This window comes from Meles meles, chromosome 13, assembly GCF_922984935.1.
Source record: "Meles meles chromosome 13, mMelMel3.1 paternal haplotype, whole genome shotgun sequence".
NCBI classification, from domain to species: Eukaryota; Metazoa; Chordata; class Mammalia; order Carnivora; family Mustelidae; genus Meles; species Meles meles.
This window is the reverse complement of record NC_060078.1, coordinates 56,909,026-56,927,073: the sequence shown is the minus strand read 5'-3', so window position 1 is coordinate 56,927,073 and position 18,048 is coordinate 56,909,026. Positions and strand designations below refer to the sequence as shown.

Genomic DNA, 18,048 nt, shown 5'->3' with positions numbered 1-18,048 from the left:
TTTGAACCCTGTGATTATGAAAGATTTTTTTCCCACTGTCCTATATGTCTATTTAACTTTTTTTTTTTTTAATGAACAAAATCAACTCTTCTTTAGCCCTGCGGACTGGAGGACAAGGCAGAGGGGAAGTCTCAGAGAGCCGACCCGTAACGAACCTGCCCTCCTTTGCAATGTCCCCTCTGCACCCCAATCCCCTCCTTCTTTCCCTGCCCCCACCGCGGCGAAGCCGGACCGCCGGCAGAGCCCTCCCTTCCCCCATCACGCCAGGTCCTGGTGACTGCGGGTGCGCCGGGGAGGAGCGGGGCGGGCCCTGGCGTTGCTGACACGTGGGGAGCGAGGAAGCGTCGGAGGAGGAGGGGTCGGGTGTGTGGGTGGGTGTGTCCGCGAGTGGGAGAAACCAACCAGACCACCTCAGAGTCGGCGTGTTTTCGTGCTGGTTACCGGGCGGAGGAAGTACGCAGCTCTCCCGGCTCCCGGGACCCCCTCCTGGGTAGGTATTGGGAGCAAACACCAGAAGGCTCCTCCCGCGGCCCTGCACCGCCGGCGACCACCCGCAGCCCAGCCCCTGCTCGCGCGTCACCCCACCCCGGCCCAGCGCGGTGGTAGGGCCCGGCGGCGACGTCACCCATTGTTTACAAATCAACCCGAGCCGGTAGGATTCCGGCTCCCGCGGCTGCAGGCGCGCGGCGCGAGTGCCTGGCGGGCTCCGGTTTCCGCGTCCGCGCCGGCCCCGACTCCGGCCCCCCGGCCCCGGCACCGGCCGGGGCCCCGCTTCGGCCTCATCCTAGCGCCCCGCTCCGCCGCGACCCACCGAGTCCTGCCGGCCGCCGAACTCCGGGTGCCCGAGCGGGGGGCCATGCCGTGCCGGAGGGAGGAGGAAGAGGAAGCCGGCGAGGAAGCGGAGGGGGAGGCGGAGGAGGAGGAGGAGGACAGCTTCCTCCTGCTGGAGCAGTCGGTGACGCTGGGCGGCTCGGGCGAGGTGGACCTGCTGGTGGCCCAGATCGGCGAGACGCTGCAGCTGGATGCGGCGCAGGACAGCCCGGCCTCCCCGTGCGCGCCCCCGGGGCCGCCGCTGCAGCCCTCGCGGCCCCCGGCGGCCGTGCGGGCGGACAAGGCCCGGCCGCCGGCGCTGCCGCTGCTTCTGCCGCCGGCGCCGGCGGAGCCGGTGAGCCCGGCGCCCTCGGGGGCCCTGCGCTGCGCCCTCGGGGACCGCGGCCGCGTGCGGGGCCGGGCTGCGCCGTACTTTGTGGCGGAGCTCGCCGCAGGCCCCAGCGCGCTGCCGGGACCGTGCCGGAGAGGATGGCTGCGGGGCGCAGCCGCCTCCCGCCGCCTGCAGCAGCGACGATGGCCCCCAGCCGGGACGCGCGCCCGCGACGACGACCCGCACCGGCTCCTGCAGCAGCTGGTGCTCTCGGGGAACCTCATCAAGGAGGCCGTGCGGAGGCTCCAGCGAGCCGTCGCCGCCGTGGCAGCCACGAGCCCCGCGGGCGCCTCTGGGCCCGGAGGTGGCCGCAGCGGACTGGACCCTGTGGCCCTGCAGCCCTCCGGCGCCTTACACTGACCTGGGGCCCCTGGAGGAGGAAGAGGACGCCGCTGCGCAGACCCAACAGCGTCCTGCCCTCCCCAACACTGAGCTGAAGCCGTCCTGGGAGTAACCGTCCAGGCTGCGGGAGACGCGTGGGGAGAGACCTCAAAGCTAGAAGTTACCGGCCCCAGCGAGGCTGTCGAAGAACAAGAGCGTGGAGAAATGCACCGGCCAAGGCGCAAACGTGCCGCGTGAGAATTTCCCTGGCCACCTCGGCGCCAAGGACCTGGGATAAACTGGGAGAACTGTGGCAGCTACTTGCATCGACTTGTACCTGACTTAACCCTTGGGGGCGTCGTGTACTTGGATTGTTTAAAGATTGGGCTCCAAGGGGCGGGTATTGCCAGGGCTTTATAACAATACTTGAAAACTAATGATACGCATACATTTTCTTTATTTTCCGGTGGAAGAGCTTAGTGGAAATGGTGCTACAATTGCTGTGCGAAGAAATTCCGGAGGGAAGAAGAACGTCAAAGCTTGTTGGTGTGTGGGTTGCCATCACCGCCTTCTTCCCACCTAATTGGTGTTTGGTTGGGGTGGGAGATGGGAGGTCCTGTTAGGGGGTTGGAGGGAGGGAGAATTTTGAAGGTGGGTAGAGTTGGAATTGAATGTGGACTTTTAACTGACTTGACCTTGCCACCTGTGGTTCAAGGTCACAGTTTGCTGTGTGCAAAAGGCTGTGGGGTTCCTGGGAGAGCTAAATTCACCCCTGTGACTTTTCTTTCTCTTGCTCCAAGAAGAGCCATGTGTGTGCTTTGCTACCTCTTGGAGTCTGTGGAGGACAAACAGAGGCAGAAAGGGACAAATGGGGGAGAGTTATTTGTGTTTTTCTGTGCTTTCCTCTTTCCAGAACTCCTCCTCCTCCTCCCGTGGGGCCACTCTTGGCGTGCCATGAGCTTTCTCAGAAACAGTCATAAACAGTCTCCCCTGTCCTCCCAGCCAGACTTTCTTATTCCACCCGTTCTGGTTTCTGCATGGGATAGATGAGACCCTGGCCGGTTTTCCGCTCCGTTCTGGCCGTCTGTGGAGCTGTGGGCCTGAGCCTTGGTGTGGGTCCTCACCCCTCAGTTTCCTCCTGCCACCAGCTCTTCTTGTGAGTGACTGAAACCGTGTTCAAAATGTGACTCTCCGAGAGGAGAACCCGCTGGCTTTACCCTTGTGAAACTTGACGGCACTTTAAGTGCCACCCCCACACTTAAGGTAGCTAAACCAATTTAAAAAAAAACAGATTCAATGGCTTGTTCATCCTCCAGATGTAGCTGTTGACGTACACTTCGCACCGGAGTGTCAGAAATTGTGGTGGTCCTGATTTATAGGATTTCTTAATTAAAATGTCTGCTGAATAAATTTGGTTCTTGTTTTGGAGTGTGCTTTGGCTTTTTGGTGGAGTGTGGGGGGAGAAAAACACCTAGGGGCTATCTTCATAATGGAGAGTGTCCTGGCCGGGGCGGGCGGGGGTGGGGGGGGTGGGGGGGGTGGGGAACCTGGTGGGAGCCAGCTTTGCGCAGTGTAGAATATCCGTAGGGCTGCTGTCCCTCATTGTTTCCGGGTTGATGTTCCACGAGATCAGAGGATTAAGTCCAGGTTTTTTAAACCTGCTAGATGGGCTTCCGTGCCCTTTGTGAAATAGCATACTCCAGAAATGTTTTCCAGGCTGGAGGGCAGAGGCCAAGTGACTCGCTGTGTCTGGAGGGGGTGGCGGGAGCTGATTTTCATCTGGATTTTTGTGTGTGAAGAATGGGGAGGACACAGGCAAGGCCACCCTGTTTCCTCTCTCTCACCACTGACCCAGTCTTGAGCTATGGGCCAGGAAAGGAAAAACGGTTTCATAGCCATACATTTGGTCTTGTAAATGGTTTGGTTAGAGCAGGCGGGGGTTGGATTGAACTGAAGGCTTCCTGACCTCAGGCTCATCTTCCCAGGCATGGAACTCTTCAGTTCCTTCCTACTTGCTCTAGGCCAGAGGTCTGCCAGCCAGCCGCATTAGGTGGTCTTCTGCTTAGCAGCTCTTCCTCCCCAGCCTGCCCACCACTCACCCACACTCAGGCCGCCCGAGAAAGCTGGTACTCTGTGACTGTTTGACTCAGCTCTGCGACTCATCAGCCATGTCATAACGAGCAAGTAAGTCACTGCTCTGTGCTTTTTCCTTCTTGTTAATAAAACAATACTTACAGGGCGGTTGGCAGGATTAAATGAAGATCTGGGTGTCTGAGATAACTTACATGTTCAAAAAGTGATAGTGCTTATTCTTAGCACCAACACTGTCCCTTCCTCCCAGGGGGGCCCTATCTGTCTCCTAAATGTGTCCCAACTTGCCCTCACTAACTTCAACTACCATGAGCACAAGCTGTCCCCAGCCTTTGCTACTGTACCCTACAAGTCCCTCTTTCTAACTCCCAGAAGGCTGCCTCCACGTGGCTTTCTAAACCAGAGTGTCTCTCTGCTTTCATCATTCTGGGAGTAGTGTTTACTGGGCACACGTGTGCCAAGTACTGTTCTGGGTAATCACTCTGTCATTTCATTAGGTCATGGATTGATGGGCCATGAGGTAGGCACTGTTTTCTCCTTTTTTTAAATATAAAAATTTTATTTATTTATTTGACAGAAATCACAAGTAGGCAGAGAGGCAGGCAGAGAGAGAGGGGAAGCAGGCTCCCTGCTGAGCAGAGAGCCCAGATGCGGGGCTTGATCCCAGGACCCTGGGATCATGACCTGAGCCAAAGGCAGAGGCTTTAACCCACTGAGCCACCCAGGCGCCCCTGTTTTCTCCATTTTATAGATGAGGACCCATTTTATAGATGGGGCCCAGGAGACTGAGGGACTTGCTGGAAGTTACCATATTTTAGGTGGATGAGTTGGGATTTGAACCCAGGCAGCCTGATTCTGGGTTCTCTTGGTCCTCAACCAGATTGTCCAGGATACTGTACCACCTGTTTGAGACTTTCTTGACACCATTTTCTCCCATGTTGGATTTATTAAGTTTCCTTTTTTTTTTTTTTTAAGATTTTATTTATTTGACCGACAGAGATCACAAGTAGGCAGAGAAGCAGACAGAGAGGGGGAAGCAGGCTCCCTGCTGAGCAGAGAGCCTGGATGCCGGGCTCAATCCCAGGACCCTGGGATCATGACCTGAGCCGAAGGCAGAGGCTTTAACCCACTGAGCCACCCAGGTGCCCCGGATTTATTAAGTTTTCTTAAGAGCATCCCACAGACCTTGACCCACTAAGTACCTTAACACAATAGGATCCCTTTTCTCAAACTTCTCTTAAATGCCAGCCACGTATGTGCAAGGTCCTGGGCCTGGGGGATCTGGGATGGGGCAGGGTTTGAGAAATCCTGGAAGAATTAACCAGCAGATTTGGGGCCAAGGCCTTCCCGTAAGGTAGTAGGAATCGCATTAGAGAGGCACAGATAACAAATGGTATATGGCTGCTGTTTGCAGAACCTCAGGTTGTCTGTAGGATGAGGGCATAGGGCTGAGATGCAGTATCCGCATTACGGCGGTAACAGCACTCTGGCATGAAGGTAGGGTTGTGTCTGCAGACAAGGAGAGAGGATCTCTAGGACCTGAGAAGCAAGGGAGAGAGGGAAAAACTGATACCTGTTAAGGGCAGGTACTGTGGGGGCACTTTTTATAAGACGTTACTTTGCTCTTTATAATGGGGAGAGGTAGGAATTATTGGTGATAGAGCGGGATCTGTACTCCAGGCTCTTGAGCTGATCCTCTTGCCTCCTGCCTGAACCTACCACACATCTCACAAGCAGCCCCTGCTACTGATTCAGCCATTTGCAAAGAATGTAGAGAGCCTGGGCCTGGGCAAGTGTCTCTGTGTTGAGGCCATGGCCATTTCCAAGGGGATGCACCTTGGGATCACCCATTCCTAGCACCTGGCCCAGGAATGACTATGCCTGGGCTATCCCTAGCCCTTTGGAGTGGCTGGGCACAGAACTGGGGGTGTGGGAGCCGGCAGAATTGAGGCAGCTCTCATCTTCTGAAGGAGCTGGGGCCTAGGTTTCCCTGGTAACATTCTGCAAGTCTTGAGCCTAGAAGGTCCAGAACAATAGGGAAGTGGCAAGCAGAAGCTGCTTGTTGGAGTGGGGGGATGGGGCTCGATGAGGAGTTTCATGTAGGAAGCCATAGGGACAGCAGCCTCGTGGTTCAAAAATGACTAGAAGCTGGAGAGAGCGAGCAGGGCTGGACTAAGGATCTGGCAGTTAGAACTAAGAGGGACAGATGGAGCCGGGGAGACACTGGCCCTCATGAAGCAGTACTAACACTGGCAAATGGACACAGTGCCTGCCAGGGGCCAGGCTCCGATCCAAGTACTTTACGAAGACCAACGCTTCCCATCTACGTGGCTGGAAGAAAAGTAACTAATAGAAAGGGACGGCAAGTAAGAGTAGAACTGAGGGAGGCTGAAGGGTGGACCGTAAGGGATGGTGGCTGTGTGAGTGTGTCTATGCAGGTGTGTGGGCGCACACACACACCCACACCCACCCACACACACACAGAGCTGTAGCTACGTTATGTCTGCATACATCCTCTGTGGTTAGGTCCAGAGTATATGGAATCAGAAAGTGCTCAGTGAGTTTCACTATCTTTTTTGCACCCTGAAGTCACGTTCCCTCCTTGGCACCATTAAGCGGTGTGTCTTAGATATGTGCACTGTGAGTTCTTCGCCTCCTTAGCCCCGCTGAAGCAAAGTCCTGTGCCTGGTGTGTCTGCAGAAAGGTGATTATGACTCCAGTCCGGGGAAGATTTTTGGAAAAACCTAGGAGATCAATTTTTAACCAAGTTAGTTTGTGGAATATAATTTAGTAAAAAAAGAAACAGGCAAAAGGCAGGCCAAAGGTAACAAGATGATAACCAGCTTGTGATTTTTTTTTTTTAACCCACTCAAATCAATAAGTCAAACAAACTGCCTAAGCAGCCTATTGGTTGGGGGTTGTGAATTTTACCTCCTATGAGTCAGTTAATTGATAAGGGGCAGCAGTTAATCAACTCCTTGAGAGCAAATTTAGCTTCCGTTCTCTTGGAGCATAAGTTGCAGAGAAGGATTCCTTCATACAGGAACAACACAAGCATATGCAGCGATCCTGGGCACGAAGGGTGGTACACGGTGGTTCCGATGGCCAGCAGTCGGGTCCCTGGCCCACTGCAGCAGGACAGTTTGTGACATAAGGTGCTGTCATGTGGGACAGCCACCCCTCGACCCCCCAAAACCCTGCCGTTCAAGGCACGCTGTGCCTTCTTGCCTCTCCAGGTGGCCTTGTCCCTTTGAGCGCCTTCCCTTCAGTTTCTCCCTCTGCACGTCCCTCCTGGAGACCAGCAAGCACAGGTCCCTCTGGTTGAACAGATCTGTCCCTTGGCTCAGTTTTTCCCTTCCAGCTGCTGTCCTTCCTTTTCCATCTTCTCGAACTTCTAGGAACCACAGCTCCTCACCCCAAGCACCCCACTCCCTAGCCTCTACAAGTCTGTTGAAATCTCCCTGTTTGTTTGCTCTGCAAATGTTTACTAAATGCCAGTTCCCAGGCAGTGTTACTCCATGTAGCTATGTTTGGGGCAGTGGTCTCGGCATTTTTACTAGCATTAGCTTGGCGAATCCTTAAACCCCATAAGGCTTACCACAATTCACAGACAAGGAACTGGAGGTGAGGTTAGGTGACGAGAAGTCACCGGAAGGAGCTTTAAAGGGAAGAGCCAGAAGTGGCCACCCAGGCAGTCTGGCTCCAGAACTGACATTTGAGATGCCACAACCTATGGCAGGGGGCCTATGGGTTTGCTCGTTTTTTGTTTTTTTGTTTTTTTGTTTTCCTTTTTGAAGTGTGTTTTGTCTTTTCCTCTCTTTCCACCCAGGCCCTTATCACCTTGTGCCTGGATGTTATAACAGCCATTCAACCGATCTGGCTGATCTGGTGGATGTTCTCCCCAACCTCAGACCGTCCCCCATGCCGAGTAGCCTGATAAGCTGCCCAACACCGCCTCCTCCTCTTGTCCTCTGCCATCAAAGACTATCTAATCTTTTTGGGGAAAGAAGACATTCACATATGAGCTCCTGAGATAACCCTCTAATGACAGTAAATAAAATGAAGAGTAAGAACAAAATGAACTCTAAAGTCACTCCCTGTGACGAAATTGCATGATTTTCTCAGTACAAATTAGGAACAGGAATGGACAGGGTGGGCATGCAGACCTTCAGCCGAGCACTGAATCTAAATTAGAAGGGGATGGTTTTTCCGATGGGGGCATTAAGAGCCCTGGTCCCAGACTGTCCTCAGCACAAACCCTCCCCTTTGTTAATATTCCCTGCAGTTCCTACTCTACCAGTCCCAATCCTGATCTGCATGCAAGGTTTGGGCTCAAGGGGAATGCCACCCTTTTGAGATTAAACCTCTTCTATACTGAATATTCCCTTCCTCTGTGCTTGCCTTAGCACTTACCTATACAACAGGGTTGTAAGCTCAAGCAACTGATCTTCAGAGGAAACAGGTTTATGCTTTTCTTTTTTAAAAAAAATTTTATTAGGGGCGCCTGGGTGGCTCAGTGGGTTAAAGCCTCTGCCTTCAGCTCAGGTCATGATCCCAGGGTCCTGGGATCGAGCCCCGCATCAGGCTCTCTGCTCAGCAGGGAGCCTGCTTCCTCCTCTCTCTCTCTGCCTGCCTCTCTGCCTACTTGTAATTTCTGTCTGTCAAATAAATAAATAAAATCTTTAAAAAAAAAATTTTTATTATTTGAGAGAGAATACAAGTAGGGGGGAGCGGCAGGCAGAGGGAGAAGCAGACTCACTGCTGAGCGGGGAGCCCGATGCGGGGCTCAATCCCAGGACCCTGGGATCATGACCCTGGGAAAGCAGACGCTTAACTGACCGAGACACCCAGACACCCAGGTTTATGCCTTTTGAGAAACAGATTGAAGTTTTTAAAAAGCAGGGTTTTCCACAGAAAACAAAGTAGTGGCCTTCATGCAATAGCTTCCAGAATTGATGTTTTATTATTTGAGTGTTAATTATTTGCTTCTCTTATATTATCTAGTTGAACACTCACATGATTTTTCCAGGTAGGCTCCATTCCTACCCCATGTTGCAGATGAGTTCATTGAACTCATGGAGATTAAGGACCCTGCCCCAAATCCCACAGTTGCCTGTGTGGAGGCAGAGGAGGGCCGCCTGCAGAGCCCACGCCCGTCTCTCTCCTGCTTCTGAGAAACTGAAAAGGGCAGGTCACTTGTTCTCCCTTCAGTTATGGATGGAAGACTAGAAGGATGTGCTGTGTGGGGCAGGTCTTGCCCCTTTGCCTGGACCAGCCTGCACAGTGTTCCGATGAGGGCACCTCTGAGTGGAAACCTCTCTGGGCTTCCATGTCTAAATGAGGCAATAGCGCTAGACCGCCTAAGGCTTAGCTCTCCCTGGGCTGACATTCTGTGATTACTGAGCATTGGGGGAAGAGGGGGAGCTAATTGAGTGAGTTAGTAATTTGGTTGCCAGGGTAACTCTTTCCTGATTGGAAGGAAGGGATCACAGGGTTCAACACAGACTTTGCTGGATAGGAAAGTGGTGTCTGATCTTCGTTCCATGTCTCTGCTATGAGCTGAAAAAGGAAGGGTGAAAATTGAATCCAAATATTGTAGCATTTGCACGTAATTGAGTATGAAATTTTGGGGCTGCAGACTCTATAGTCCTCCGTGAGATGGGCCATTCTTTTCCTCATGGTGCTTGTCATTTGTCACTTTCTGTGTTTTAATTTATTTTGTATTTTTTTCATTCACGTTAGAGCTTGGTCTTTTAGTTCGTCCAGGCCATTTTCTGTGGCCAGCTAGCTGTCTTCATAGAATCCTGAACGTTTTGTAAGAAAATGGCTGTGGCCCATACCTGGCTTTCTCTAGTTCAGCCTAGGAATCTGGGGTAGGGTTTTCTGGGTTCCGGGGGCAGGGTCGCCGTGTTGGACAACAGGGGTGTCGTTCATGTGTGGAGTTGTGCAGTGAACAGTACTGGACTGTGTGTGATGGTATTAGCCTCCTGGAGACAGGCCTGAGCTGGGAGCCCAGAGACCTGGGTTCTAGACTCTCACAGGCCTTTGACTTCATAAGTGACTTCAGTAGGTCACTCTGCCCTGTCCCTTTCGGGACTATTTTTCCACTTATAAAATGGTCTAATACCTTAAAATCACTTGTGTGAACCTTGACTTATTCCAAAAGAGGATTTGGGGGTGGCTAGCACGAGCTGCAGGATTTTTAAAAAGAGGGACACTTAGGGCTATAGGGTATTTAAAGTGTGTGATAGTAGGCATTCGTTTTCTCCGGTCTTCCTTTTTTTTTTAGATTTTTTTTTAAATTTATTTATTTGACAAAGAGAGATCACAAGTAGGCAGAGAGGCAGGCAGAGAGAGAGGAGGAAGCAGGCTCCCTGCCGAGCAGAGAGCCCGATGCGGGACTCGATCCCAGGACCCTGAGATCATGACCCGAGCCGAAGGCAGCGGCTTAACCCACTGAGCCACCCAGGCGCCCCGGTCTTCCTTTTTATGGAGGGAGTAGTACCGTGTGAACCCCATGGTTGAGTCTAGCCTTAACCGGTCATTACAAGAAGTCAGCACGGTTTGTGCAAGGGGCATCGAATCATGGGCCAGTTCAGCCCTGGATTGCTCCTAACCCTTTGACGCCCAGGAAATCCCATCCCCACTAAAGCAGTGGGGCCAAGGAGCTCAGGGCAATGCCAGGGGCAGCCAGCACCTGACCACTTTCCTCCTGCTCAGTGCCCAGAGGTGGGAGCCACCTGCAGGGCTGGAGCACCTTCCCCCCCATTTGTGTGAGAGCCTCTGTAATCAGCCTTCCCTTACTGAGCAGCACTGGACAAGCCTCCCACACTTCCTGGACAGGTGGGAAACAGCTGGCTTGGGGTACTCAGGAGGGACTTCTCACAGGCCATCGGGGATGGTGGGTGTATTTGAGAGAATGGGCAGGTACGGACAACAGGCACAGAGTCCGAGAGGGTGTTAGAAAATTAAGACTATCATACAGCAGTCAATCTAGAAAGCATTGTTGGGACCATGGATGGCATGCTCTTCTTTCAAGAGAAACTGAAGACCCAGTCGTCTGGCTGCCGAGGGGCAGTGCTGGGAAGGAAGGAGTAGGGACTAGACTGTTTATCTCCAGTACATGCCAGTTGCTGAGAACCTTTTCCTCATCTCACTTCTCTGTTGCACGGATGAGGAAACCAGAGACCACAGAAGTTGAGCAACTTGTCCAAGGACCCCATCTAATAAGTGGCCTCAAACCCTGGGTAATCTGTCGCCTAGTGTGGCTCCTTCCAGGAGGGAACAGACTGAAGTAACTCAGAAAGGGAGGGAGAGAGACGGGCTGTTAGGTCACTGCTGAGGGAGAGAATGGCAGCAAACATGCCAAGAGCAAAGAGAGGAGTCCTTTCAGACAGTGCCAGCCAGCTTTCCCACCATGGGTTTGTATCCTGATCAGCCCCTAACCAAGAGCTGCCCCAGCCTTAAGGACTGCCTTGTGAAACAAGTCCACTTTAACGACCACAGAAGGAGGAAAAAAAAAAAAAAATTGATGAGCCTCCCAGTCTGCCGTGATGGGCTGATCTGATGTCCTCTGCTGATACAGTCAGAGGCAGCTTCATAAAACATCTCCATCATGGACTAGTAATCCAAAAGGCTCTAAGGTTTTAGTGAATGGGATTGGTCCCAAACCTGACCTCACTTTCATTTAATTTCCTGCCAGCACCAATACGCACCCAGCCACACAGACCCTGCTTAACTAGTGAGCTGCTCAGACACAAAGGCACTCTAATTATCATCCCCAAGGCAGGCTGACAAGGATTCCAAGTGTTTTTAGGTTTACGGATTAGAGAAATGTGTTTTGTGCATCTTTCCCACCCGAGGCAAAAATAAGATAAAACCAGCCAACCGACCAAACAAAACAAAAACCCTAACAAAAACCTCAATGCATTTATTAAAAACAAGTATTTCAGTTAAGTTAAAATCCTATAATCAGGACAGCCACAATTCCTGACACTCCGGTGCGAAGTGTAGATACCTCAACAGCCACATCTGGACGATGAACAAGCCATTGAATTGTTTAAAACTAAAACACCAACGACACGGTTTTCGATCCCTCAGAGTAAGCGAACAGTATGTTAAAAACACTTCACCACGCTTCACAATGGCAAAGCCTGCAGCTTCTCCGTTTGGAGGGTCACATTTTCTACTCGGTTTCCTTCACTTACAAAGGCGAGCGGGCATGGCTGGGGGAGGGGCAGAGGGAGGAAATCAACTCCTTCTATCCAGGGAATTGCAGCTGTTATTGCAAATGGCCCCGGAGAGTCCATTATAAGCTGCTGTGCGAGGCTGTGTCCCTGGAGTGCCCATCACGTGGCGTCTCCCCAACCCCCAGCCCGGGCCCCCAGGAGCGCCAGCGCCACCCGCCCGGAGTAGGACAGCAGAGCCGAGGGGCGGGGGAGTGCCGGGACCCGAGGTGAGACTGGGCCGTCTCTATGAAAACCCAGGGCGGGGCCGCCGCGCAAGGCACCGGCGCCCGGCATGTCCCCGCCTCCCCACACCCGCGGTAGCCGCGGTGCGCGTGTCCTTAAGAGACTCCAGCACTTGCAGAACACCCAGCACTTCTCCCGAGTACAGGCACAACCCGGCAACTCTTGTGCACTACTGGAGCCCCGGAACCCTGCGGGTGCGGAGGAAACAGTGACCTTGAACCCAAGGAGGAGGGGGCCAGCTGCGCAAACACTTGAAAGGAGGGTTCTCTCCGAGCCTCACCTTACCCTTCCGCAGCACTGCCCGCCCCCGCCTCCCATCCCCACCGCGAGCTGGCCCGTCCCCCGCCGCTCTGAGAACAGCAGCCAGCTGCAAAGTGGAGGCAGAACACGCGTTACTCCTATCCAACTCCCCAAATGGTCCTTTCTTGGTACCGCGTGTTTTGTATTAAGAACCAGCACCCACAAGACGCGAGATGGGTTTTTTAAAGAGTCGTAAATTTTCAAGTCTGGCAGTTTGAGGTTCTCCCTGAAATGATGGTCTACTCCTGTTCCCCTCCCCTCCCCCCAGTGGATCAGGAACCAGCCCTGAAAAGGTAAAGCAAGTAACTGGGATCGTCCTCGTCCTTTGGGCGCTCGGCGATCCTGAGGCGCGTGGAGTGTGGCCACATGGTCGCCGGGCTGGAGGGCCCCGAGAGGTTGCGTGGAACCGCACGCTACGCCGCTGGGATTCGTCACGCCAAATAAGGAGCACTACTGAATGTGAGCTTGGGGTGCGTTCTGTAATCCGCCTCAAAGAGGGCCAAGTCCTTCGGTTTTTCAAACGCAAAGGGGTTCCCCATTAGTTCCCCACGAAGATATTCGCGGTTTTTCCTTTCCCCGTCTGCATTAGCGTATTTTCCCGCTTCCAAAAACGCGAGTTCACCAGTCGGAGTAGGGATGCTGCCCTCAGGGGAATGCCTTGCCCTCCAGGCAGAGGCTGGAGCTGTGGTCACTCCCGGGGTGTTAGCTGCCAGGGACAAGAACGCCGTCGCCAGTTCTGAGCTGCGCCCTCCTCCCGCTAGCTCCGGGGTCGCTGCAAGCCGCGCGAGGGCTGCGGGGCGAAGGGGGCTCATGTACTGAGGCCGAGAGAGGCCCCGTGAGCGGGCGCTGGGGAAGCTTTGCGTGCAACTGCATCCGTCTCGAATGAAGCCTCCGCACGGCCTCCTTGATGAGGTTCCCCGAGAGCACCAGCTGCTGCAGGAGACGGTGCGGGTCGTCGTCGCTGGTGCGGGATTCGGGCTGGGGCCCGCGTCGTTGCTGCAGGCGGCGGGAGGCGGCGGCGCCCCGCAGCCAACCTCGGCGGCACGGGCCCGACAGCGGCTGCGGGGCGCCCGGCTTGTCCGCTCCCGAAGGCCCGTCAAGGCCGGGCTGAGGGACCAGTGGGGACAGCGCGCTGGGGCCTGCGGCGAGCTCCGCCACGAAGTACGGCGCAGCCCGGCCCCGCACGCGGCCGCGGTCCCCGAGGGCGCAGCGCAGGGCCCCCGGGGGCGCCGGGCTCACCGGCTCCGCCGGCGCCGGCGGCAGAAGCAGCGGCAGCGCCGGCGGCCGGGCCTCGTCCGCCCGCACGGCCGCCGGGGGCCGCGAGGGCTGCAGCGGCGGCCCCGGGGGCGCGCACGGGGAGGCCGGGCTGTCCTGCGCCGCATCCAGCTGCAGCGTCTCGCCGATCTGGGCCACCAGCAGGTCCACCTCGCCCGAGCCGCCCAGCGTCACCGACTGCTCCAGCAGGAGGAAGCTGTCCTCCTCCTCCTCCTCCGCCTCCCCCTCCGCTTCCTCGCCGGCTTCCTCTTCCTCCTCCCTCCGGCACGGCATGGCCCCCCGCTCGGGCACCCGGAGTTCGGCGGCCGGCAGGACTCGGTGGGTCACGGCGGAGCGGGCGCTGGGATGAGGCCGAAGCGGGGCCCGGGCCGGAGCCGGGGCCGGGGCAGACGCGGAAGCGGGAGCCCACCAGACACTCGCCGCGCGCCTACAGCCGCGGGAGCCGGAATCCTACCGGCTCGGGTTGATTTGTAAACAATGGGTGACGTCGCCGCGGGGCCCTACCACCGCGCCGGGCCGGGGATGCGCCGTACCGTTGGGGGGCGGGGCGCCCGCTGGGTCTGGGTGCAGGGGGAAGCCGAGCTGCTTCTGAGCTCGCCAACCCGGAGTGGTGTGTGCGGGAGGCGCTGGGTTGCGGATGCTCGCTCTATCAGCCGGGCGTGGGTGGCATTTCCCGGAAAGGGACACCGGCGTGGACTTAGTTGGTTTCTTCCACACACTAGCACCAGCGTTTACACCCACACACGCCCCTCCTCGAGGCGCGTCAACTCGTCTGGTTTTGGCATTTGCGCGTTAGAGGTGCGTGCGCCAGCGTCTGGGAAGTGCTGACCCGGCGAGTGAGGCGAGGATGGAGATCTCAGGCTCGGGATCTGTCTGGAGATTAGGGAAACGAGACTGAAAGGGATGAAAAGGAAGACCGGGCCCTAGCGGTTCGATGGGAGTGGGGGCGGGGACGGGGGAGCCGTGGCAGAGTCAGAATTGGGAAGAAAGGCCCGAGTGAGTGTTTCTTGACCTGGAGCATGGGTACAAGCAGGCCTGGACCGGGGCTGGCATTCCTGGAGAGAGGAGGTCGTTGGTCTTGGGCGGGGGTGTGAAGTGAGCTACAAAGTTTTGTTAAAGAATGCCTCACCTCAGCAGGGGAGTATTCTCTTGGAGGGGAAAGCGGGTAGGAAAATGAACTATTTGGATGATAATGGAGATGTGGATGAGTTTAACCCTTTGAGAGACTGTGGTTGGCTTAATGATTAACCAAGACTTCCTTTTTTTAAAAAAGGAGGAGGGATGAAGAAATGATCCTCTACTGTCTTGTTGCCTGGAGATGTTAGACCTTTATTCAAAATCCCAAATCCCTCAGGCCTAACTTCCAAACTCTAAGCTTGTAGGTAGACTTTTGGTGGTCCAGTCCTTAGGAGCCAACCAGGGGAGATAATATTATTAGGGTGAGAGAAATATTCAAAACCAGATTATGGTGATGGTTGAATAACTTAGTAAATTTACTAAAAATCATTGAACGTTCTCTTAAACTGAGTGAATTTCATATGTAAAGTATGTCAATAAAGCTGTTTTAAAAATTAGCCACAATACATGTACACCCAAATACAGAAACCAGGCAGTAGGGAGCTGCTTAAAATACTGAGCAGGACAGTGATCTAATTCAGAATGGGAGTGCCAGGGGAACTCTGAGGTCCAGATGAAGAGAAACAAGGGTTTTGGTGGGCAGTTCCAAGATGTGTAATAACAGGAGCAAACCTTCATGGAGGGATGGCATGGAGGGAATAGGTGGGTAGTTGTTTAAAAAGAGCTGGGTTAGGGCGCCTGGGTGGCTCAGTGGGTTAAGCTTCTGCCCTCTGCTCAGGTTATGATCTCAGGTTCTTGGGATTGAGCCCCACATCAGGCTTTGCTCAGGAGCCTGCTTCCTCCTCTCTCTCTGCCTGCCTCCCTGCCTAGTTGTGGTCTCTCTCTGTGTGTCAAATAAACAAACAAAAATCTTAAAAAAAAAAAAAAAAGAGTTGGGTAATTCTTGCCAAGTGTGGAGAGAAGAATGTTGGGATAAAGAAAGAGGCAGTTTGAAGAAAGCCAGTGAATTTTTACATCTTGGAAATCTGGACTTCTTCTTCTTCTTTTTTTTTAACTATTTAATTTATTTATTTGACAGAGATCACAAGTAGGCAGAGAGAGAGGGAGGAAGCAGGTTCACTGCTGAGCAGAGAGCCTGACGTAGGGTCGATCCAGAATCCTGGGATCACAACCCTAGCCGAAAGCAGAGGCTTTAACCCACTGAGCCACCCAGGTGCCCCGAAAATCTGGACTTCTACAGGGTGTCATAAAATTCATTACTTCTTTTTAGTAGCTGCCTGAGGATTTTCTCTATATATGATCATAACATCTACAAATAAAGGTAGTTTTACTTCTTTCTGGTCTGGAAGCCGTTTATCTTTCTGGTCTAGTTGTCTACCTCGAACCCCTAGAACAATGTGGAATAGAAATGGTGAGGGGAAAAGCATTCAGTCTTTCAGCATCAAGTATGATGTTGGCTGTGGGTTTTTATAAAAAGATGGCTTCGGGTGCCTGGGTGGCTCAGTGCGTTAAGCCTCTGCCTTCAGCTCAGGTCATGATCTCAGGGTCCTGGGATCGAGCCCCACATCAGGCTCTCTGCTCAGTGGAGAGCCTGCTTCCCCCTCTCTCTCTGCCTGCTTCTTTGCCTACTTGTGATCTCTGTCAAGTAAATAAATAAAATTAAAAAAAAAAAAAAAGATGGCTTCATCAGATTGAGGACATTCCCTTCTATTCCTGGCTTATTGAGCATTTTTTAAAAAAGATATTTATTTAAGAGAGAGAGAAAGAATGAGCAGGGAGGAGGGGCAGAGGGAAGAGAGAGAAGCCGACTTGTTGCTGAGCAGGGAGCTTGATGTGGGGCTAGAGCCCAGGACCTGGAGATCATGACCAGAGCTGAAGGCAGATGCTTAACCAAGTTAGCCACCCAGGAACCCCTGTTGAGGACTTTTTATCTTGAAAGGGCATCCCCTCATTTTAAATCATTATTCTTTTGAAAGTATGGTCAAGATAAATAATCTAAGATAGGTCAAGATAGCTACAATATTCTGAACCTAATTATTTAGAAATTTAAATGGAAATAAATAGTGTTTTTATTCTTTGGTTCAAAGTTTGTAAGCCACATACTTTTTTTTTTTTTTTTTTAATAATGTGTCTTGGGGCGCCTGGGTGGCTCAGTGGGTTAAAGCCTCTGCCTTCGTCTCAGGTCATGATCCCAAGGTCCTGGGATCGAGCCCCGCGTCAGGCTCTCTGCTCTGAGAGGAGCCTGCTTCCTCCTCTCTCTCTGCCTGCCTCTCTGCCTACTTGTGATCTCGGTCTGTCAAATAAATAAATAATATCTTTAAAAATAAATAAATAAATAAAGTGTCTTTTCTTTTTTGATCCACTTAATTTTTTTTTTTTTTTTAAAGATTTTATCTATTGGACAGAGAGCCAGGGGGACAAGCAGGGGAGTGGGAGAGGGAGAAGCAGGCTTCTCTCTGAGCAGGGAGCCGAATGTGGGGCTCCATCCCAGGACCCTGGGATTATGACTTGAGCCGAAAGCAGACCCTTAACCGACTGAGCCACCCAGGCATCCCTCATACATCATTTTGGGCATGAAAAATAGTACAACCACTTTGGGAAGACGTCTGGAGTTTTCTTAGAAAGCTGAACATATACTTACCCAATGAAAGAATTTCAATCTTGGGCATTTACCTAAGAGAAATAAAAACTTAGGTTCGTATTGAAGCCGGTGGCCGACGATGAGCATAGCAGCTTTATTCATAAAAGCTGGAAACAGCATAAAAACAGCAGCTCCCTGATGGCCCATTCACCTGGTGATGGTGGCAGAATCCTCTTCCACAGCCGAAAGGACTGGAATATTGCTATATCCAATAACACGGGTGCATCTCATGGACAGTATACTGAGGACGTACTATATGACTGTTTATATGAAGTTCCAGAACAGGCAAAATTAACCTTTGGTGGGAAAAAAATCAGAAGACAGATTGCCTTTGGCGAGGGTGTGTGGGGGCAAGGACTGGACTAGAAGAGGCCTAATGGTTGGGTTTCACAGGCATATGCATGTGTTAAAACTCATCGAATCGTACGCATAGAATTCATTGGATGTACATTTTGCCTGCAAAGAAAAGAACTAAACAAATACTAGAATTCTAGTTAATAATAATAATAGTTAATAGACATGCTGATGAGTTTAGGGATGAGGTGTACTGATGTTTGCAACTTATTCTCAAGTGTATACAAACGTGAGATGGGTTAATACACGGTTAGAAGGAGGGTTGAGACAGGAGACAGTAGATGTAGGGTAAAGCAGGAAGAGTGAAATGTAACGTT

The 18,048-nt window shown here is 52.9% G+C and overlaps 2 protein-coding genes across 2 annotated transcripts; one reads left to right on the top strand and one right to left on the bottom strand.

Moving 5' to 3' along the window:
* Window positions 1-379: 379 nt before the first annotated feature.
* Window positions 380-2,950, top strand: FRAT2 (FRAT regulator of WNT signaling pathway 2). Its single transcript, XM_046026213.1, has one exon. It carries the CDS (start codon window positions 857-859, stop codon window positions 1,559-1,561), a length of 705 nt encoding a protein of 234 aa, XP_045882169.1. The 5' UTR covers window positions 380-856; the 3' UTR covers window positions 1,562-2,950.
* An 8,134-nt stretch (window positions 2,951-11,084) lies between these two features.
* On the bottom strand, window positions 11,085-14,131 carry FRAT1 (FRAT regulator of WNT signaling pathway 1). The gene has a single exon (XM_046026179.1). The coding sequence runs from the start codon at window positions 13,930-13,932 to the stop codon at window positions 13,087-13,089; it is 846 nt and encodes a 281-aa protein (XP_045882135.1). The 5' UTR covers window positions 13,933-14,131; the 3' UTR covers window positions 11,085-13,086.
* Window positions 14,132-18,048: the final 3,917 nt, after the last annotated feature.